The following is a 23,900-nucleotide window of genomic DNA, read 5'->3' as shown; positions in this document are numbered from 1 at the left end:
CCTATAGCCAGTGTGTGGCAAGACACCAGTGGCTAATTAGAATTAATCTTTCATCTATAATTATTCATAGATAAGTATTAGAAAGTTTCAAAAAATTTTATCCAGCATTATATATACTAGCTCTTTAAAAAAAATATCACCAAAAATATACATACATTTAAAGAAAAGTATACTCAGTATGTGCATCATTTAGGTAAGTACAATTAAGAATATTAAGAGTATTAAAAACTGCTAAAATCACTTACTCTAAAGATTTATAGTGAATTTGCTATTTAATAAATGAATTTTCCAGTTAAAAGCAATTTATCTCAATAGGGAATGTGCTATAGCTAAGCCTGCAGCAGCTAAATGGACTTACAGGAATATATTTCTAATTCATTCTAATTTTTAGCTTCCTTGCCTGGAAGCAAAATTATCAGGACTATCACTGTAGATATTTAAAAGAAATCATAAAGAAAAGATACGTATAAAAAGTAATCAGTGCTTTGTCTATATCCCATTTAGTGGAGATAGTCTCAGCCTGAACAAAGAACAGTCAAATTCATTCTCATAGAGGCTTTAACTTTTAACAGAACCAGAATTACCAGAAGAAAAGCTTTATCTCACCTTCCAAGATAAAAGATAATTCTTATTCACACCACTTTTTTGGGGGTTAACAGTCAAAATTGATGAGTCAGCTAGAAAACATCAGCTTACATTTCCAAGGCAATTCTGTAACTGATTACTATGTATTTTTCTATGTTGTTACACTTTTATGAGGGAACTGTCCAAAGTGGTTAGGAATCTTCAATAAGGTCCACTCTCTTTCCTCCACCCTCTTCCTCAGCTGGCTCCCCACTTCCTGCCTACTATGTTAACCCATGCTCTCATGCTAGCTCAGTCTCCCCACAAAGATGAAAGCAATCTCATATATCCTTTCACCATAGGGCACCATCGATGACATCATGTGTTAATACAGCTGACCTTTACACTATGAAGTTCGATTTTATCTGGATGATGCAAATTGCTCTTGTAAATTGCTAAATTCAAACTTACCTCTCTGTATCTAACAATGTACCCTAGTGCAATGAAATTGAATGAATTAGTAAAGAGTACTCTGGTAAAGCAGAACCAGAATGCCTAGGCTCAAATCAGCTCCATGACTTATTATGTGTATGACTTTTGTTGGGAAGAGTAGGAAGTGATATAAAAGTAGCAAGTTACTATGATGAAGACTGGTGGGGGGGAAGGTCTACCTTTTAACTTACTTTCAAGTATTAATTTTAAGTTATCTCTGAACAACTGATATTAGGTAAGACAGGTAAAAATTATACAAATTTTAGAAACCCTACTTATTCTAAATCTTGTATTTCGTTCTATTGGTTCTTCAGAGGTTTCTAGCTACATTTTTGTAAAAAAAAGTCCTATTTCTTTATTGCAGTCTTATAGGTGACATTAAAAAATATACAAGACATAAGAGATCAGAGGCTAAAAAAAACTGATGGGTATTGTTAAAGCTCTATTGTATCATCCCCAGACTTCACCTAGTTCTAAAGATGTTCATTATTAAGGTGCTAAACAAATGGAAAAATAATATATAAATGAGCTCAAGATAAATGATTTTAAGTAGATGGAACTAATTAGTTGATGGGTTAAGGATAATACATGTACATGAAGTAGTAAAGATACTTCTTGAATTGGTTACTAAAGTGATAAAAACTTAGAAAAAGTGTATAGAGAAAAGAATTTTAGCAATACAATTGAAAAAGGAGAAAGTTTTGAGAAAATCAGAACAGTCATTCATCTAAGAAATATTTATTGCATGTTCATTTTCTGACAGACATTGTTCTTGACTCTGGAGATACATCAATGAACCAACAAAACCCTTGTTCATGGAATTTATGTATTAGTAAATTTACTAAAGGGGTAGACAGAAAATAAGTAAGTAAATGGTTTTGTTGATAACTGCTAAGGATAAAAACAAAGCAGAGAATGAGGAGTGTTGGTGGAGGTGAAGATAAGAAGGTTGTAGTTTTTTAAAAGTATGCAAGCATTCAAATACAGAGAATTGGAGTGTTTCCAGGACCACTAAAGCTGACTCACTGAATAGGTTGAAATTCTACCCTGGTAGGAAGACAGTTGAGAAAGATTTGGAGAATAGCAATACTTTATAAAAAGAAAAAGGACAAGAAAGCTAGCAGAAACTATGTTAATAGGAAAATAATAGAGGTGCTTTGAAACATAATACAGGTAATTTAATTTCTATTACTTTTAGTTGCTTTGTATAATTTCTCTATAAAAAAAATGTTATATTACTCTAATTTTTAGTTGACCACCTAAAAACTTTATTAATATACATTACAAGTTTCTGTGTTTTAAAGCTCATGCTACTAAACCATTGTAAGAAAGGCTATTTCATGTTTGTGCCAAACACAGACATTATTTAACTACTATTCAAAGATAACTTAAACTAGCCTTCTCCTTCTTCCTGTAAGTTATCTGTAACACTTCCTTCACAGTAAGAAGTCAAATGATATTGCTAGCAAAGGTCTGAGCTTATTTTCCTTTCCTGAATCACACACCAAGCAAAATATTATTACTATAAGTTCACTTCTATAGTACTAAATATGGGTTTTAAAAGTTTCTACAATATACTGGAATGACAGTCTCTCCTTTGAGACTCTTAAAATCTATTTTAAAATTTTGAACATAATTACATCTCATACTATTTGTATTTGTCCTTTTATTTGTACTACTAGTGAAAAGATTTAAAATTGTTACCATAATTTTAGCAGACTATAGAAAAAAATTAAATGTATAGCATTAAGGGAAAGAACATCTGACCAAAGTGTCAAAAATATGATGAAAAATAAAGCATTTGTTGTAGAGCAAAGGGTCTCATTTCCTCGACTACTGAGTTTTATTATTACTGCAAATGTTGCTTGTTATAGATGTTAAAGAAAAAACTTTAAAGAAATCATTTTTCTGACAACTAGATTAATCATACTAGACTTGGTTTTTGTTTTTAATATTAGATACATCAATCATGCAAAAGCTTCCTAATAAATTTAAATTTCCTAATTGTAAAGTATTCTTTCTTTTTGACCATGAAATGATTCAGATCATTATTTTAATGGTGGCTGAAACACTACCATACTGCTTTTAGTCCTTATTTAAACTGCAGCCAGTGCAGTCATTCCAAACAATAGCTCTCCACAGAGTTCAAAAAAAAGGACTAAGATTTTTACTTGTAAACTGTGTCTCTGATAATCAAATTCATGATTTGTTTTGATTGCCTGGGTAATTTTACATATTACAAAGTTCTTAGGTAATTTACATTTCATGAAACAAAACCCTTTGTTATTATGTAAATAATTCTCCCCACTAACAATCTTCTTAAGAGTATTCTGTCAAGTTTCCTGTCACCCTGGGAATCCTTTTTGCAAGGTAACCTTGATGCTTACCAGCTCATTAAAAAAAAATTGGAAGCATATCTTGTGAATTTTAACCGACCCAAATTCATTTTCCTTTTGTGAGTCAGAATATCAAAATGTATTAAAATATTTTACCTTAAATGCTTTTTCTGAGAGATGTGTAAGATATAAAAAAATATTATTAATACTTTTAGAAAGACTTTTGTAGAAAACTGGATTTTTCCAAGAGATGGGTAATTTAAGAGATGGTAAGAACAGCAATATTTTAGACTTCGTTAACTTGAAACCTGTCATCTATTAAACCATGCCATGTGTGTCTGGGCAATAAACATGAGAATAAAACATTATTTTAATAAGTCAATTAAGTATGTAAATGAGATGGTTAACCTATTTCTTTAGAAGTACCTCAGAAACATTTTATCTAAGAATCTGAAGCATGAGGCAGGCTAGAGATTGTATGGTAAACTGTAGTGGTACAAAAGAAAATTCAACCCTTGGTAATATTTTGTGTTTTAAACATCTTAAACAAAATTGACAAAATGTTAAGATATTTGATCCCTTCCAGACTTTACTTAGTCCACTGCTATTCAAACTTAGATTAATGAAAAGGGTATAACTTGGTCGTTCAGCAAACGTTAATGAAAAACTTAGATCTGTTTAAAACAAAGTTGACAGTCAAGTCAAATTGCTAAAAATAATAGTATCGTCTTGGCACTATTAACATTTGGCTTCTCAACATTGGCACTACTAATATTTTGGGCTGCATAATTCATAGTTATGGAGAATTGTCCTGTGCACTATAAGATGCTTAGGTGCATTCCTGGCTTCTATCCATTAAATCAGTAGTACCTCTAGTGTGACAACCCAAACTATCTCCAGTCATTACTAAATGCCTCCCAGGGAATAAAATCACCTTACATTGAGAACCACTTCATTAAACTGCTGAACTGATAGATTTCACAATTCTCTCTTCCTCAAATCAAATTTTTTTACAGCTATAAATTCATTAGATTAACATGACTAATACAAAGATAACTTCAACAGTTGCCTTGGGCATGAGAAGACGAACAAGAAAGTAGTAGTTTAATAAAAAAGAATTAAATACTACCACATTCTACGACATCGATGAACCTTGAAATCATTATGTGAAGTGAAAGAAGTCAGTAACAAAAGACCAGTGTATAATTCCATTTTTATGAAATATCCAGAATAGGGAAAACTACAGAAACAAAACAGCTCAGCTGCCTAAGGCTGGGGTGGTGGTGGTAGAGGCAGGTAAGGATGGTGGCAGATGTGTATGCAGGGTTGGTGGAAATGGAGAGTGACTGCTAATAGATACAATGTTTTAGGCAGTGATAAAAATGTCCTAAAATTGGTTGTGTTGATGCTTGCACAACTCTGTAAATTTACTATTGAATTGGACAAGAAAGAGGGGTTATTATTATGGTATATGAATTTTATCTCAATAAAACTGTTAAAAGAAAACATTAAGTATACAATATAGAAGTAGATTGTATTGACAATGGATTTAAGATTCTGATGCAGAAATTCCTTTGCCTTTTTTTTTATTCAAGTATTGTTGACATATAATCTTATGTTGGTTTCAGATATACAACACAGTGGTTAAAGTTACCCATATTGTTAAATCCTCACCCTCTCTAGTGCAGTTACTATTTATCAACATAGTAAGATGTTACAGAAACATTGGCTATATTCTCCATGCTGAACTACCAACCCCATGACCAGCTTGTATTGTGATTGCAAATTATTGTGCCCCTTTATTCCCTTCACCCTCCCCCACCACCCATCCCAACCCTTCCCCCTTGGTAACCACTATTCCCTTCTTTGTGTCTGCGTCTACCGCTATTTAGTTGCTTCTGTTTTGCTTTGTTTTTATACTCCACAAATAAATGAAATTGTATAGTATTTGTCTTTCTCCACCTGGCGTTTTTCACTGAGTATAACACCCTCTAAACCCATCCATGTTATGACTTTTCCCCCAAAAAAAGTTTCACTGAAATTTTTAAGGGAAATTTCCACCTCCCTAAAAATAGTATGAAACTAAAAATCCAGCTTCTTTCTCTAATAAGGACAAAACTGATAAAGGTTGTCAAGATAAGTCACTGTACCACTTAATCTAGTCTTTTGTTTAAACTATCTAGACATATGATATGAAAAAACAATAAAAAACAAAAGATAACACTGTAAAACCTAATTCACTCAAATAATCTGGAGGAAAATGAAAGCCAGAATATTGGCAACTATTAAATAAAGTTTAAAAAAAAACCTAACAGGTTTTTATTTCTGGCAACAATAAGTGCTAGACATTAGAAAGGAATTCAAAAATGCTGGATAATTTTTTTTAAATCTTTTGAAATATATGAGTGAACTCAACAAAGTAAAAAAATAATACTCAGCTAAAACAAAACAAAATAAAAAACCTGAACTCTGCAAAGGAAGACAAGGAAGACATCATTTTTCTTGGCTTTTGGTACAGACTGAGGAGGGTTGTTTCCCTAATGATTTGCAATAATGTAGTCCCAATCTTAAAAAAAATTGTCAACACATAAATATATAACTTACATATACAGAAACGCAGAAAAAGAGATCCAGGAGCCCAAATACGCAGGTTCTAATAGTGGCAGTCTCCTGGCACTGTAACTGTAACTGTGTTTGGACTTTGTACTTTTTTAAAAATTTTTCTACAGAATACAAGTGTTGCTTCTAAAATAACACAAAGTTGCTTAAAATAAATTAAAAGTGGTTCTGGGTAGGCTACACAAAAAGAAATAAATCCTCTCTGAAGCAATGCATTTTTGATCCAGACAAAGTATAAACTGTGCTCCCACAAATAAATTTCCCACACAAAATGAGCTCACAATTAAAACATACATACACACCACTGCCACCATCATCTTGAGAAACAGCAAGCAGAAATAAAGGTGAGATTCAGACCCCCACAGATCTGATTTTAGATTTTTGGAATTATCAGGTATAAAACCCAAAACAAAAAATGTTTAAATTCTGAGGAAATACAGGAAGGAATAAAAAGAATGACTAATAAACAAAACGAAAAAGCAGACATAAAAAGAATCAAGCACAGCTTCTAGGAATGAAAGATACAGTTACTCAGAGTCAAAACTTAACCAATGAATAAAACAGAAGCTTTGACACACAAAGGGCAAATTAGCAAAGTGGAGAGAAAGTCCTGAAAAAAATACTCAATGAAGCAGAAGACTCATAGTGTAAAAGAAAGTTTAATAAATGTGGAAGACATTTATTAAACTAGAAAGTAAGAAAATCTAATACACATGTAATATCAATATCTGAATGAGTTGAGGTTAACAGAATAGGAAAGATGCCTTTAAAAGAGAGAATATTAGCAGCTAGTATGGAGATAAATAAGAAATTTAACCTTAAAACAAAAATTATGCTTATAGCTGACTTCTCCAAAACAAAAAGTAATCCAGAGATAGAAGAATAAAATCTACAAAACACTGAGAGAAAAGAAATTAACAAAGAACTGCATACCCAGTAAAATTATCTTTCACAAACAAGGGTAAAATAAAGACATTCTCAGGACAAATGAACACTTAGAAACTTTACTATCAACAAGCTCTCTCTAAACAAACATTTAAGGATGTGCTTCAGTAAGAAACTTATACAAAGGCAGGCCTGAGATACATAAGAAAACCAGGAGATGCTGAAAAAAGGAAGACATGGAGCTTGATCTAAAGAAACACTGACTTTATGTATTTAATAGTACTTTCAATATCTAATTTATGAGTTCAAAAAAAGAAAGTATAAGAAAAGAACTCATTAAAAGTCACAGGGGAATGACTGGACTTAAAGCATTTAAAGGTCATAGTACTACTCTATCAAAGAGAAAAAATCTTGATTAATTTTGGCCTTTGCTATGTTAAGTATGAAAGGTAAAATTTTGAGAGTGGCCTCTAAAAAAAGAGAAGAGAAAATCAGCACCATAAAACTATAGAGGCCTCTAAAAAAAGAGAAGAGAAAATCAGTACCATACAAACTATATTCTTTGATAAAAATAAAACCAAAAAGACTGCTTGAAAAATACCAAATGTTTGGAATCTAAAAGCGTATTTCCAAATAACATTAAATAAAATAAGAAATCATAACAAAAATTAGAAAATGCATAAACACTTTAAAAAATATAACATCAAAATGTGTGTGATGCAGCTATAGCAATTCTAAGAGGCATACTGATAGCCTTACAAATGCTCATATTTAAACTCTGAAATATGCAACCAACTTAAGTTTTAAAAAGGATGACAGAAAGTACATTTTTCAAAGGCAAATTCAAGTAAGCTGCAAAATGTTACACTATGTGAATTCTCAGGAAACTGGGAACTGGTTTTAAAAATTTATCAATTATTTGTGGAATTAGATGATTATGAAGTGCTTGCTTGTATTTTTAACATTGCATAAGAAATAAACTATATTATTCCTGCTCTCCCCAGCAAAAAGACCAGATCTGGTATATAATAAGAATTTAATATATATTATGTGATTGATACTAAATATCACAAAAATATGGATATGAAGCAATTATGAAATTAACAGATGAAAAAAGGGACCACTTACCTGGTAATAAAATTTTATCTGTCTCACCAAAATGGATAGATTATGAATTCTAAGTGAGGCATCATTGTTGACTTTTTTATTGACCCTCTGACTCTCCAATTTAGGATTACTAAAACAAGAAATTAAAGAAATTAAGAAAAAATTTTTAAATGTTTCAAGCTACAATTATATTGACATACACCTATCAGCCTATAGATGACAAAAAATAACCATATAATACATTTTTTAATTTGTGCATTCAGCTGTATTAACAGAGAATCCAAAAAAGGACAAATGATTACTTTGACATGTATTCTGTGCTTCTAATTAATATAAATGTACCTGACATTTCTAAGACCTACAAAACAAATCTGAAACATTAAGTAAGATGTTACCCTTCATTCTCATTTTCTCTCCACATAATGAAGCACACATAATGTGGGAGAGGGGGAGCACGGGGAAGGCAGTACAACACAGAGAAGACAAGTGGTGATTCTATAGCATCTTACTATGCTGATGGACAGTGACTGTAATGGGGTATGTGGTGGGGACTTGATAATGGGGGGGGTCCAGTAACCATAATGCTGCTCATGTACATTAATGATACCCCCCCTAAAAAGGTTACAAGCCAGTTATTTCATAGAACATTCTTCAATTGAATTTGTCTGATTAGTCTGTGTCTGACTCAAGTTCAGGTTATATATCAGTGTCAAGAAAAACAGATAAGAGATCTTGTGTTCTTAATGCATCCTAAGAAGTAGTACATGACTTGGATTTGTCCCATTTTGTTGACATTCCCTTTTCACTTGATTAAACTGGAACCTTTTTCAATCCAAAACCATTCAAACACCAGAAAGAGGGCTCTGTGAGACTGAAATCACCAATCTTCCTGAAAAAGAATTAAAAAAAAAACTCATGGGCATGCTGATGGAGCTACAGAAAAATATTTAAGAGGAAAGGGATGAATTGAGAAGGGAGGCAATGAAAATGAAACAAATAATGGAGGGATTTAAAAGCATAGTAGGTGAGGTATAGAGGAGCCAATAAATGGAATATAAATCAGAGAACAGGAATACAGAGCTGAGGCACAGAGCAAAAAAAGGATCTCTAGGAATTAAAGAATATTAAGAGAACTCTTTGACCAATCCAAATGGAACAATATTTGCATTATAGAGGTACCAGAAGAAGAGAGAGAAAAAGGGAAAGTGTCTTTGAAGAAATAATTGCTGAAAACTTTCCCAATCTGGGGAAGGAAACCATTGTGGAAAGCGGTATGGAGGTTCCTCAAAAAACTAATAGCAGAAATACACCAAGAATTCTACTCCCAGGAATTTACCCTAAGAATACAGGGCACCAAATTCAAAAAGACATATGCACCCCTATGTTTACTGCAGCACTATTTACTATAGCCAAGAAATGGAAGCAACTTAAGGGTTCATCTATAGATAAATGGATAAAGATGTGGTACATATACACAATTGAGTATTATTCAGCCATAAGAGGAAAAGAAATCCTACCATCTGCAACAACATGGATAGAGCTAGAGGGTATTATGCTCAGTGAAATATAAGCCAGGTGGAGAAAGACAAGTATCAAATGATTTCCCTCATCTGTGGAGTATAACAACAAAGCAAAAACTGAAGGAAAAAAACGGCAGCTGACTCAACAGAACCCAAGAATGGAAGAACGGTTAGCAACGAATGGTGGGTGGGAAGATACGGATAAGGGGATTAAGGTGCATTATGATTTGCACTCATAATGTAAGGGAGCCATGGGGAAGGCAGTATAGTACAGAGAAGACATGTAGTGACTCTATAGCATCTTACTAAGCTGATGGACAGTGACTCTAATGGGGTATGTGGTGGGGAGTTGATAATGGGGGAAATCTAGTATCCACAGTTTTGCTCATGTGATTGTATATCAATGATACCTTAATAAAAAAAAGAATAAAATAAGGAATAAAAAGAACATAGGAGTATCTTGTTTCACTGTGCTAGGCTTTATTATAGATACTGTGTATTTTACAAGTTGAAGGTTTGTGGCAATCCTGTGTCAAGTCTATCAGCACAATATTTCCAAAAGCATTTATTATATATGCTGTGGTGACCTTTGTCAGTGATCTTTAAGGCTACTACTGTAATTGTTTTGGGGTATCAGAAACACACCCATATAAGACAGCAAACTTAATCCATAAATAGTGGGCATGTTCTGATTGCTGTAACAACCGGCCATACCCATCTCTCTTTGTGTTCTCAGGCCTCCCCATTCCCCAAGACACAACAATATTGAAATTAGGCCAGTTAATGACCCTACGATGGGCTCTAAAGTGTTCAAGTGAAAGGAGAGTTGCACATCTCTCACTTTAAATCAAAAGGTAGAAATGGTTAAGCTTAGCGAGGAAGGCATGTCAACAACAGAGGCAGGCTGAAAGCTAGGCCTCTGGCGCCAGTTAGCCAGGTTGTGAACGCAAAGGAAGAGTCCTTGAAGGATATTAAAAGCGCTACTCTGGTTAACCCATGGATGAAAAGAAAGTGGAACAGCCTTACTGCTGATCTGGAGAAAGGTTTAGTGGTCTGGATAGAAGACCAAACCAGCCACCACATTCCTTAAAGCCAAAGCCTCATCCAGAGCAAGGCCCTAACTATCTTCAGTTCTATAAAGGCCAATAGAGGTAAGGAAGGGGCAGAAGAAAAGTTTGAAGCTAGCAGAGGTTGGTTCTTAAGGTTTTAAGAAGGAAGCTGTCTCCAAAACACATCTAAGTGCAGGTGAAGCAGCAAGTGCTGACACAGAAGCTGCAACAAGTTATCCAGAAGATCTGGCTAAGGCAACTCTTGAAGGTGCTGCACTGAGCAGTGGATTTTCTATGTAAACAAAACAGCCTTGTATCAGAAGAACTTGCTACCTGGGACTTCCATACCTAGAAAGGAGAAGTCAAAGCCTGCCTTCAAAGCTTCAAAGGACAGGCTGGCTCTCTTGTTAGGGGGTAATGCAGCTGGTGACTTGAAGTTCAAGCCAGTGTTCATTGACCATTCTGAAACCCTAGGGCCCTTAAGAATTATGCTAAGTCTACTCTACCTGTTCTCCATATACGGAACAACAAAGCCTGGATGACAGCGTATCTGTTTATGTCAGGCTCATTGTTGAGACTGACCGCTCAGAAAAAAGATTCCTTTCAAAACATTACTGCTCATTGGCAACGCACCTGCTCACCCAACAGCTCTGCTGGAGATGTGCAACAAGAGTAATGTGTTTGCATGTCTGCTTACACAACAGCCATTCTGCAGCCCATGGATCAAGGAGTAATTCTGACTTGCAAGTCTTATTATTTAAGAAATACATTTCATAAGGCTATAGCTGCCATAGATAGATTCCTTTGATGGATCTGGCCAAAGTAAACTGAAAACCTGGAAAGTAGTCACTATTTTAGATGCCATTAAGAACATTTGTGATTCGTGGAGAGAGCTCAAAATGTCAATATTAACAGACTTTGGAAGAAGTTAATTCCAGCCTTCGTGGATGACTTTGAGGGGTTCAAGACTCTGAGGAGGAAGTAACTGCAGATGTCACAAAAATAGAAAGAGAACTAGAATTACAAGTGGAGCCAGGAAATGTGACTGAATGGCTGCAACCTCATGGTAAAACTTGAATGGATGAGGATTTCCGTCTTGTGGATGAGCAAAGAAAGTGGTTTCTTGAGATGCTATCCATTCCTGCCGAAGATGCTGTGAAGACTGTTGAAATGACAACAAACGGTTTAGGCTACTACATAAACTGAGTTGATAAAGCAGCAGCGGAGTTTGAGAGGACTGACTCCAGCTTCGAGAGATGTTCCACAGTGGGTGAAACGCTATCAAACAGCATAACACACTCCAGGGAAACCAGCCACGAAAGGAAGAGTCTGTCAGTGTGGCAAACTTCATTGTTGTCTTATTTTAAGAAATTGCCACATAATAGAAATAAAACAAGGATATCAAGAACCAATATTTATTAAACTCTTGCTATATGCTAAGCATTGTGCTCATATTATTCTATTTGATTTTCATAACTCTGTGATTCTCTTTTTACTCTTTATAAATGAGGAAAATGAGAAGTAACTTGTTACAGACCACACAGCTATAAAGAGGTGACACCAGCAGAGATCATACAAAACAAAGCTGTGAATGATCATGACTTATTTGAGGAAACATAAATAGGTAGGTATGGTATAGCCCATAATAATAATAATGACATTTTCTAGCACTGGGGATACAGTGGTCTACACAACAGACTGTCTCAGAAGTTACTATACCTGTCTCAGAAGAGATTTTGTCTACTTCCGGAAGGAAATACCATCCTCCATCTTACAGATGTAGGAACTGAGATTTGGGGATATTGTTTAAGGTCACACAGTACAAGTGCCACAGTGAAAACTGAACCCAAGTCTGACTCAAAGCCCAATGTCATCTCTCTCTTACTGATTCATTCAACAGAAGTGTATCAAGACCTTACCAGTGTATGTCAAACACTATTCTAGGAATAGAGAGATGAAAGATAAAGTGGGTTCAAGAAACGTATAGGTTAGTCAGAAGAGTCAAGCATATGAAGAAGTGCAACCCAGTGAGATAAATGCTATCACCAAAGTATTCACAGATCCTATAGAAGCACAAGGAGTTCTAAGCCTAGGATGAGACAGGGAATGGCAGAAAAGCAATGATAAAGCAGGAATCGGTTAAAGCAAGTGTTCTAGGGAAAGGAACAGTATGTAGAAAAGCACAGAGATGTAAGAATAGAGCTGGTCTTTGAGAACTATAAATTTGCTCAATTTTAGGCCATACACTGAGGAGTGGTACTACACAAAGATGAAACTATGAATTTGGGCAGCAGCTAGATTTCAGGAGTCTAGATGCTTAAATGTGTTTTATTCTGAAGGCAGAAAAAAGCTATTGAACCGTTTTAAAGACAGGAGTGACATGATAAAATCAATGTTTTAGAAAGTTTCATACAATCACAGATGAGAAGACAGCTTTAAAGGCGGCAAGCCCAAAGGTAAGAAAACCAATCAGGGGATACTAAATTAGTCCAAAGTCAGGGAGTCAGGGGCACATCCAAGAAATATATGGGAAGTAAATCACAAAAAATGGTAATAAGATAACAACATCATGAGTGTGTATTTAAAGAAGCAGCAAACAAAACAGAACTAAACAAAAACTGTCAGGCCCAATGAGAAAACCTGAGAGTGACCGACCATTCAGAGTCAATGCCATACTTGGTAAGATAACCTAGATATCGGTTCTTACAATCATAAAGTTAACATAATCTACTTTTTAAGCTTAAGCACTGACAGAACTAAGGAACATTTCTCAACTTCTTCTTTTAGATAAATGGCTTCTTTAGGTATTCTTTATGAAGCTTCTTCTCAGGAAATACTTAAGCAAAAGTTGGATAACCATGTGTTAAGGGCTTAATTAAAAATTATTTTCATAGAAGGTGACTCCTAAGGCCCCTTCAAACTCAAGATTCTAAAAGAAAAAAAGCCATAACAAGAATCACAATTATCAAGTATTTCAAGTATAGATCTCCATAGCTATCTAATGGGGTTGAACCATAGGGAGTAATTCCAAATATTGATCTGATGCTACTATTAACAATTTTAATAAGTACTTAAAACACTAACATCCATATTTTCAATGCTTAGGTAATATGAACAGCGTCCTTTTTAAACTAAGATTATAAAATTAACTACAATGTCACAAGTTCCTTAAACAATTCACAGCAAGTAGTATTCAAAGTTGATTACAGAACTGCATGACGTCTCAAACAAGATGACTATTTCCACTTCCCTCTCCCCAAGCCCTATGTCTGATAACTAGCACTGAAGAAAAAAGATTTCATTCCACTGAAGAAGGAAAATGCCCTGCAGCATGCAGTAGAGCTGGCCCATCATTCCAGATCTCTAAATAGCTTCCCTTTCCCATCAGTTAAAGAGGACTAATGTCATGTCACAAGCTCTTACAGAGATTCTTTGAGTCAAGGAGCTACTCAATGAAATCCAGGTCCCACCTCGTGAACAGACTCTAAAATTATAAGGCAGAGACAGTAAACTGGTATGAATAAGTCAACTCTTTACTCTGAAATTCTGTGTCCAAAAAGGCAAATCCAGAGTCACTAAGTTAACAAATACTCTGACTCTAAACAATTTAAATGAAAAAAAATTCTATCATAAGGCTCCTCTAATAAAACTTTATGTTACATTTGAAAGCAGGAATACAAGATTGGCACAGCAAAAATGTAATTGTAATTATATAAACAGATTTCCACTTCTGGCCAAGATAGAATAACAGGAGCCAGATTTACCCCTCTGTCTAAAACAACTGGAAAATAAAAGCCAAAATACATGAAGCATTTTCATCACTAATTATCAGGGAAATGCAAATTAAAACCACAGTGAGCTGTCACCTCACACCAGTCAGGGTGGCCAGCATCCAAAAGACAAGGAAAAACAAACGCTGGTAAAGATGCAAAGAATGGGGAACCTTCCTACACTGCTGGTGGGACTGTAAATTAGTCCAACCATTGTGTAAAGCAATATGGAGCTGCCTCAAAAAACTAACAGCAGAAATACCATTTGACCCAGGAATTTCTAGGAATTTACCTGAAGAAAACAAGATCCAAGATTCAAAAATACATATGCACCCCTATGTTTATCGCAGCACTATTTACAATAGCCAAGATGTGGAAGCAAACTAAGTGTCCATCAGTAGACAAATAGATAAAGAAGATGTGCAACATATACATAATGGAATATTATTCAGCCATAAGAAGAAAACAAATCCTATCATTTGCAACATGGATGGAGCTAGAGGGTATTATGCTCAGTGAAATAAGCCAGGCGTAGAGAGACAAGTACCAAATGATTCCCCTCATTTGTGGAGTATAACAACGAAGCAAAACTGAAGGAACGAAACAACAGGAGACTCACAGACTCCAAGAAGAGACTTACCAAAGGGAAGCAGGTGGGGAGGGAGGGAGAAGGGGATTAAAAGGTATTATGATTAACACACATAATGTAGGGGGGCACAGGGAAGGCAGTACAGCACAGAGAAGACAAGTAGTGACTCTATAGCATCTTACTTTGCTGATGGACAGTGACTGTAATGGGTTATGTGGTGGTGACTTGATAATGGGGGGAATCTACTAACCACAATGTTGCTCACGTGAAACCTTCATAAGATTGTGTATCAATGATACCTTAATAAAAAAATACGAAGCATTTTTTAAATGGACATCAGGCAACAAAGGATAGTAGATTTGTAGTAAGACAGAAACACACAAGATGAGTCCTACAGTTGCCCCAGCTTATTGCCTTGGAAGAATTTGTAGGCCACAAAACAGGGATAGGGAACCCAGGAAGAGAAGAGAGGTCTGAGTTAAGAAGATGCTAGAGACTCTACTCTAGAGACAGCAAGGTGACTGTCATATACAAGGCAGAGTGCCTACGAGGAGAGAGTCGCACAGAAGATCCTGAGACCTGCAGAAGGTATCCAACAAGCCTTCAGCTGAATACTTACCAGTATATAGGGCAGAACAGCACCACCAAACAGGATGAGAGGGAAGACCACCCAGAGCTCACACAGGTCCAGGTACAGTTCCTGTTCCCACAAGCCAGTGTACTCAGAAAGGTTTTGCCACTATAGTGGGACAAGATGGTACTGCCTAACACAATTTAGAAGCAAGGACTTGAAAGATTAAATTCTTTCCAAGTAACTTAATTTTGTCCAGAATAAAGTTCAATATTTAATGAAACATAAAACATCTAGCACCCAACAAGGTAAAATTCAAAATGTCTGGCATCCTATCAAAACGTACCAGGTATGAAAAAGCAAGAAAAGTTAATCCATAATGAAGAGAAATCAAAGCCAACCCAGAAATGACACAGACAGAATTTGTGGACATGAACACTAATACAGTTGTAACTGTATTACACAAGTGCAAGAACTGGGGAAAAGACAGAGCATGAAAGCTATGAAACTGGAAGATACAAAAAAAGACTGAATTTCTAGAGATGAAACTAGAATGTCTGAAACGAAAAATATGGTGGATGGGATTAACAGCAGATTAAACATTACTGAGAAAAATACTAATTAATTTAGACACATAACAAGATTATCCAAAATGACACAGAGCAGAAAAGACTGCAAAAAAAAACTTTGAACAGAACATCAATAAACATCAAGCAGCCTGATAAACAGTTAACTGGACTTCCAAAAGGGAGAAGGGGGTCAACACACACACACACACACACACACACACACACACACACACACACACACACACATTTATATATTCTTACATAAATATATATTAAATATATGTTAATATATTACACATATTCTTCATGTATTTAAAGAAGTGGTAAAAAATTTTCCAAATTTGATATAAACTATAAATTCATAGACCTAAGAAACTCAACAATCCAAGCATAAGAAATATGAAGAAAACTCACAAAATACCTAACCAAATGTAATCTAGAAATTACTTAGACTAAGGCTAACTTTTAGATTAAGTTTCTGGGTGCAGTTTCAACTGACCATTTAATAGAGTACATTAAATCAAATATTAATTTGAGTAAAGTATTTAACCGAAATCTTAATGACTTCAAAACTAGCAAAATACAGCTTTTAAAACAAAGTATAAGTTGCTGCTTTACTAGGTAAATAATTCATTAAACTAAATTTGTGTTGATCATATTTTAGCAAAAAATTTTTTTAAAGCGAAAGCATACTTCTTACTTTTTTCCTTTAATCTATATAGGTCATTGAGAACAGAATTAGGACACTGAAAAAACTTCTAAAGTAAATGGGAGGTGAAACTGAAAATAGAAGCAGATTTGAGGTTTGGAATGGAGCTAGTCCTCTCAAAAAACAACCTGACAACCACTATTTTGGAATATCATTACTTTCAAAATATACATATACTTTTTTAAAAAATATAGAACTGTACTCAAAGTGGAAACAAGCTAAAGTGTCAGTTTTTAGCACCTTCGTAACTATAAATAGGACTCAAAAAAACCTAAGTATTTCTTGGAAAAAGAATCATTCAAATAAAAAACATTAAAGTGGAAAATTGTTTTCCTATTTTTGTAAACACACCTGCTTTTTTAGGGTTCAGCACACAAATTAAAAATTTTTTGTCTAAAAATAAAAGACAGAGGAACAAGATCTGAGTATCTACTGTAATGGCTACCCTTCCTGAAATGCATGACCTAAAACAGAAATCAATTAAATTATTCTACCATTTTGTTGAGGAAATAGTGGGATATTTCAAAGATAAAAAATAGTTACAGTAGGAGAGGTGGCAAAAAAGTATTCACTATCCTTTTAAATAACTAATGTCCACATTTCTTTTTTCTAAGAAAAAATATACACACACATTTAGGCAATGAATATATTTCTTTGGCTGCCTATACACTTTTGGAGAACATAGTAGTATAAGACATCCTTGTAGGATTGACACATACATGAAAAATAACACAAATCTCTTTGAGCACACAGACTGAGAAGTTGCCTCTGAAATAATTATTTATGGATTTGACTTCTACTCACTTTTAAATAAAGAAATTTAAAAAAGAATTTCCAATAAAATACAGAATTTATGTAGTCTATTAGACTTATTGTCTAGTAACAATTATTAAAATGCATTAAATTCCCACATATGTAAAAGATAATTATCTCCTGAAATTGAAAGCTCTACATTACTCTTGTTATCAGCATTATTCAAAAGAAATAAAGCTAAATACATGTTATTTTGAACATAACTGTAATATTCAGCTTGAGAACCTATAGTGATGTATTTAGAATGTATGTATGCTACACTAACTAAAATGATAAAATGGAGTTTTATTTCACTGGTCCAGCTACCAGTATGATTTTGATATTCAATTACATCTCAAAAACACATTCCTACTTAATATGAACCCAATATCATAAGCATAAAAGACCAAGATTTTCCTACTAAATCATTATCTAGTTGTCACCAAGATTTCACTAACCTGCATGTCAAACTTAGCTCTAAGAGTACCTTAAAATAATCCCACAAATATTAATCTAATAAATCACATGTGACTTCGGTCATTTTACACATTTAAATTACTTGCTGCAGCAACAGTCCTCACCAATCAGAACTGTTTGAAATTCTCGCTTCTAAAATGTGTTATTACTTCACCAGTTTCAAAATTTGAGCCATTTATTTTTAGACACAGAGGTTAATGAGAAACATTTCTGCATCAAATATACATAACTTCACAGTAAAGGTATTTTCCCCTTAGGAAACTATTCTCATTCTCTCTCTCATTTTACTACTAATCAAAGTGGTTACAGTGTGGTTTGGATTTCAGCACGGAAGACAATAAATGACAATACTTGGTTTGCAGAATGAAAAACTTAAGCTTCACAATTTTAACAAGTATAATTACTGGATTATGATAAATGGGCTGGGCATGTAAGACTCTTGCTCCTTTCAAGGTCCAATTCTTGAGCCACTTGAATTTTTCTGGCCAAAGAACCAAATCAGGAGCTTAAAACATAAATTCTAAGTTTACAGTATGCAATTTTTCAATAAAACAAGTTATCTAGAAAAGAAAAAGACACTTACATTTGGAACATGACCTGGTTCAAGAATACCCCATCCACCAAAGCCACATAATCATCCAGGTTGGTACCATTTCCTTCAACCAGAGGTCCAAACGTTTTAACCTGGAACAGAACGATCATCACGATACGAACGCCCACCTCCATCTCTGCAGCCACAAATAATGCAGCAAAATAATACGATAAATAACACCCCACTTACCCAAGTGACCAAGGGGCTGGTCATGAACTGCTCCACAAGGGGCGTAAAAATCTCGTTCTCCATTTTACGGATATTTGTAAAAGGAACTATCACAAAAATACGCTTAAGTAGGAAGAAATCAATGAAATACGTTAGATACCACGCTAAGAATTCAAAGGGGCCCCCGTGCTCAAAACGTTCCAGCCACCAGTGGGCATAGAACCGCTTCGACCCGCGGAGCCTTCCCTGCCCGCAGCCCCTTACCAACGACAGGCAGGGCTCGTCCCCTCCCCGAGGGGAGGGGGCTTGTACGTGTGTTCCTAACCCCTCAGTTTCTTGAGCCCCGCCAGCCTTTTCAGTGCGCCTCTGTAAAAAATCACCGCCGCGCTCTAGCCTCCTCCTCCTCCGCCCTCTGGAGTGGCTGGAGAAACGCTCTCAGAACCGCAGAACCGAAGGACACCCCGCTCCTCGCCGACCAACCAATAGCGGGAGACCGCAGTCAATGAGAGCGCGCTGCTCCCTCCTCCGACTCTCCGCCCCTCCCGCGCCGAAGCCTCTGGATTGTGACGTAAGAAAACCACTGTATGAGCGAAGCTGTATGAGCGATACCTGTATGAGCAGACCTTGGCGGCGGGCGCGGGCGCGGGCGCGCGCTCGCTGCAGCTGCTGCGGTGGCCGGCCCCTACCTAGCTAGCGCCCAGGATGGTTGCCAGGGCTTAGGGGGCGGAGATCGGGAAGGCGGAGGAATGGGTCTGTCTGCTTACTCGCTCCTACCTAATTATATGAATGGGATGAAAAGAGTGAGGCCCACCAAGAACTCAGGGAGTTAATCCGTTTAAGCCAGAGAGCTAGAAAGGACTCACACCCTTTCAATGTGAGTTCATTCCACATGCTCTGAATCTGGGCTGACCTTGAGACTTGCTCTAATGCAGGTGAGATAGGGCAGAGACAAAGGACAAGCGTTATGATAAATTTTCCTAAAAAAATGTTGAGATTAGCATATTAACAGGAGAGACTTATCTTAAAGCTGAATTTCCACTTTTGAAAGAGAATTGGGAAGTTAGATTCACCCAACGACTCTCTTACAGCAAGGCATGCAGTCTTAACTAATGTGTTCCCAGTACTTGGGGTAGCCACTAACTTAGAGAGGAACAAAAGGTTTGTCCTACAGAATAACCTAGAAAACTGGCTATAGGCAATGACATACTGTTTCTCACCAGAGATAGAATCATGAGATGAGACTGCCTGACAAGCCTACACCCCTGACCCCTATACCTTTGCCCCATTCTTGAAAGCCTTAGAAGACACAATCCCAGGCTTTGGGTGCTCCTCCTCCTCTCTGGGATTGCCCACACTCCCCTTCCTTGAAGTGTGCATTTTCAAATGACTTTTTTACTGCTCAATTTACTGTACTTTGTCTCTCTGCTCTTTCAGTGATGTCTTTGTCACTTTGCTATTCCATTCTATCTTCCAGACTTTAAGCATAAGTCTTGACTCTCTCTGTCCTACTCCAGATAAGCAAGTAAACCTGCCTTTATCTACCTTGGCTTTGGTCCTCCCTTAGAGTATATTTAAATAACTTTCATTCTGCTTCACTACTGTGTCTCTGCCCTTCAATTCTTTGTCGCAGTAGGGACAGGAACCAAAGAGAACAAACTGATCACCTCCAACAGATTGGCTATGGGGACGGAGGATTCATAGCTTGTATAATTGGCAGTTCATCTCCAAAGAGATTTTTGCGTCAGAAACAGATGGATGGCAGTTCATTTCCAAAGAGATTTCTGCGTCCGAACAACCTATTGCCTAGACAATGCGCTGGATCTACTGACAATATTCCCTCTTTATGCTCTTTTGTAGCTGTCATGGAGATCCTACCTTTGGTTATTGTTTTCCTACTTCTAGGCATGATTTACATTTCTCAGTTACAATCACACTCAAATTCTTTCTCCTTTTTACTGTTAGTTTGCCACATTTGGATTTGTGTATTCTTGAAAGCTTTCAAACAAATGTGATCCTTTGGCATATGTCATTATCTTCAAGAGGGAGATCTTTGTGATTCTAATGCTTTCTAATGTCATTCTCAGAGAGAAACCTAGTGAAAAAAGTGAGCACTACGATACCTTATATACCAATATGAATTTTAAATGAATTGAGTTATGTATCCTTTAAAAAATAAAAAAGAGAGTGACTATTCTATTGCTGAAGTTTACTTTCTTAACTTAGATCTGAATAACTTAAAAAGGAAAGAATGGCATTTGGTTACACAAAATAAGTAACTTCTGTAGAAAAACCAAAACAAAACAAAACAAAACTCCTAAAATGGTGTGAGTGCCGGGACAGCGCCCAGGACCCGGAGCAGAGCCCACAGTGGTTCCCACTGGAGCTGTGGAAACACCGCGTGCATTTCGGGGCAGGTCATCTGAGCTGGAGGAATCTGCCAGGCAGCAGGGGCCCCGGGCGCATCCGAAGGGCAGGTAACGCAGGACCCTTAGCCGTCAGCCCCCAGGCGCGGGCGGACCGGAGAGGCGATGGCGTTAGGGTCAGACCAGCCCCGGAGCAGCTGTCAGAGTTCGCGGGGGGCGCAGCCCTGGGACCCAGGGCTCTGCCTGAAGACAAATCCGGGCCGCAGGAACGCTTGGCTTCCTTCTGGAGAAGCCGGGCAAGCGTACCCGGAGAGGTGACAGGCGGTCTCGGCGGCGCCGCCGCGCAAGCGCAGGGAAGGCGCCGGGAGGCGAGCGGCACAGCACACGAACCCGCTCTGGCGGCCCGCCTCCGGGCTGAAGACGCCGCGGCGGCAGGGCCTCTTCCGCCGAAAGTGCGCCATCGGCGGCTCCTTCCCTCCCGGCCGCACTCCGACGCCGACTGGACCCAGGGGCCCGCGGACTCACCCGCAGCGGCGGCGGCGGCTGGCCGCGGCCTCTCCATTGCTCCTCAGCAACAGTTTTCTTCAAAGGTCGCGCTCGCAGCTGAAGCCGAGCCTTGTGTGCGTCCACCTGCTCTCATTGGCCCCTGTGGGTTTGAAACCCGCCAGTCGGAGGGGCGGGACAGCGGGACCACAGGAAAGGGGCCCTTGCGATCGGTCTTCCCCTTGGAGCCCGCCCCCCGGGGCCCGTGGTTTGGAAGAACTGCACCACCTTGGTGGGGAGAGGCGGTGGGGCCCGCGGGGCGGAGGCTCAGGGCGCCAGGGCTGCCCCTGCTTCACCCTCCGTACCCTTATTCCTCTCTCCCCCAAGGTCCACCGACCTACGGAGAATAAGGCCCCCAGACCGGGGGAATTCTGGCGCTCGCCAGCGCGGAGCTGCAGGTCACGGTCTCCGCGCTCAGGCTTTCAGTGCTGCGCTGTGGGTCCTGTTTTGAGTTTAGTTGTGTAAAATACAACTGAACGTTTTACTCTTTTCAGGCGTGCGGTGCAGTCGCATCCAGCAATACATAGTGAACAAACTCCGTCGCCATGCAGCTCTTCAACCTTTTCATCCCCGTTCACTGGCCTCCCTCCCTGCCCTGCACCCTCTGGTCCCCCATGGAACGGGCACCGCCGCTTGTAACGGTCGGTCCACAGAGTCCCTCCCTGGAGCTGCGAGCTAAGTGTCGGGTTTGTGGATGGCCTGGGCCCCTTATCCACAGAATCATCTCCTTGGGACGCAGACTCCTGACCAAGGTCGTGTTCCTTGGGGCTCTGCTCGCAAAGCACACCGTCTGTCTCCTTGCCCCTGGCTGACACTAGTCTCTGCCTCTTCACCCCAGCATGCAGGTAGTGGCTGTCCCCTCGTTAGGCAGAAAGACAGATATGAGCTAGGTGGAGAGAGAATAAAGCCAGTAAAGCCCATTAAAAGGGACTCAAAGAGTTAAGCAGATAAAAACAGAGAGGCAGAAAGGGCTCACAGAGTCAATTAGTTGAAGTTTCAAGGGCCAAGAGTGACTTGGAATGTCCAGACACTCCCCAGATGAAAAACAGCTTCCCAGATGAGAAGCTTCCAAGCACAGACACTCCCCCAGATAAAGAAAACATCAGAGACCAGGCACAGCAAACATCAGAGTGCTGCCCATGTCTCCTTTTTACCAATTAACCAGGCCACCAAGGCCAAAAGCCAAAGACTGTCAGTCAAGGATGTCTCTGCCCTGCCAAAAACCCCATAAAAAGAATCCTCACAGTAAACAGCTTGCCTGTCTAATCTTAGGCAGGCCCACTCTGTTACCCCATACAGAGTGAAATAAAATTTACTTTGCCTTCCTGACTTTGGTTTCATGTCTCACTCTGTCTGATTTCCCTGTGACTCTGAACCGAGTTCCTCCCCAACACCCTCACCCCTGGCACATAGGTAGTCTGTGTCCTCTTGCCCCTGGCACACATGTAGTCACTGTCCCCTCACCCCTGGCACTCCTGTAGTTGGTGCCCCTCACCCCATATAAGTAGTTCCCTCCCGTCTGTGTTAGTGATGGGCAGCCTCCTCCAGCTGGTGCTCCTGGTTTTCCTGTATGAGTCCCAAGAAACTCTCTTGTCTCATCTGGCATCTCTGGGTCTTTCCTTATGGATGTGCTTTCCCATCCCAACTGGCCCACTTGGGCCTGCCATCGGACTTGTGAACACACATCTGCTGCCCAGGATTTTGATGACTCTCGGAATCCCATTGAAGTGGAATGGGATAGCATTTGTCTTTCTGTGGCTGGCTTACTTCATTTAACATTGAGTCCTCAAGATTCATTCATGTTGCAGCATGTCTCAGATTAGCTTCCTAGACTGAAAATATTCCATGATGTTTATGTGCCCTATTTTGTTTATACCTTCATCTGTCACAGTTGGGTTGCTTCTGTCTTTTGGCTCCTGTGAATGACGCTGAGATGAATGCAAGTGTACACCTATCTGTTGGAGTCCCTGCTTTTCATTATTTTGGTTATACATCTAGAAGTAGCATTGTTGGATTATATGATAATTTAATTTTTAATATTTTGAGGAACTGCCATACTGTTTTCAGTATGGAATCTATGTGTTTGATTTGACTTCATTAGCTGAGGAAGGGATCATGAGCTCAAAAAAGCCTTTTGCTCATTAGTCCTAGTTCTTTGGAGCAACAGAAGCCGCTTCTGCACCCT

At 38.0% G+C, this 23,900-nt stretch overlaps 2 protein-coding genes across 2 annotated transcripts in view; one reads left to right on the top strand and one right to left on the bottom strand.

Moving 5' to 3' along the window:
* The window catches only part of LOC108401295 (girdin-like), a 95,626-nt gene extending 74,455 nt beyond the window's left edge, over positions 1 to 21,171 (bottom strand). Inside the window, 4 exon segments of the mRNA XM_073240992.1 lie at positions 8,025 to 8,133; positions 18,633 to 18,733; positions 18,831 to 18,932; positions 19,074 to 21,171. Of these exon segments, the coding sequence (XP_073097093.1) occupies positions 8,025 to 8,133; positions 18,633 to 18,733; positions 18,831 to 18,893 (273 nt within the window). The 5' untranslated portion in view covers positions 18,894 to 18,932; positions 19,074 to 21,171.
* On the top strand, positions 19,312 to 23,044 carry LOC118967651 (uncharacterized). The gene is made up of 4 exons (XM_073215599.1): positions 19,312 to 19,377; positions 20,805 to 20,913; positions 21,095 to 21,820; positions 22,210 to 23,044. The coding sequence occupies exons 1-4, from the start codon at positions 19,312 to 19,314 to the stop codon at positions 22,392 to 22,394; spliced, it is 1,086 nt and encodes a 361-aa protein (XP_073071700.1). The 3' UTR covers positions 22,395 to 23,044.
* Positions 23,045 to 23,900: the final 856 nt, after the last annotated feature.

Source organism: Manis javanica, chromosome 1 (assembly GCF_040802235.1).
Source record: "Manis javanica isolate MJ-LG chromosome 1, MJ_LKY, whole genome shotgun sequence".
NCBI lineage: Eukaryota > Metazoa > Chordata > Mammalia > Pholidota > Manidae > Manis > Manis javanica.
Note: the sequence above shows the minus strand (reverse complement) of the source record. Positions and strands in the feature narration are given on the sequence as shown.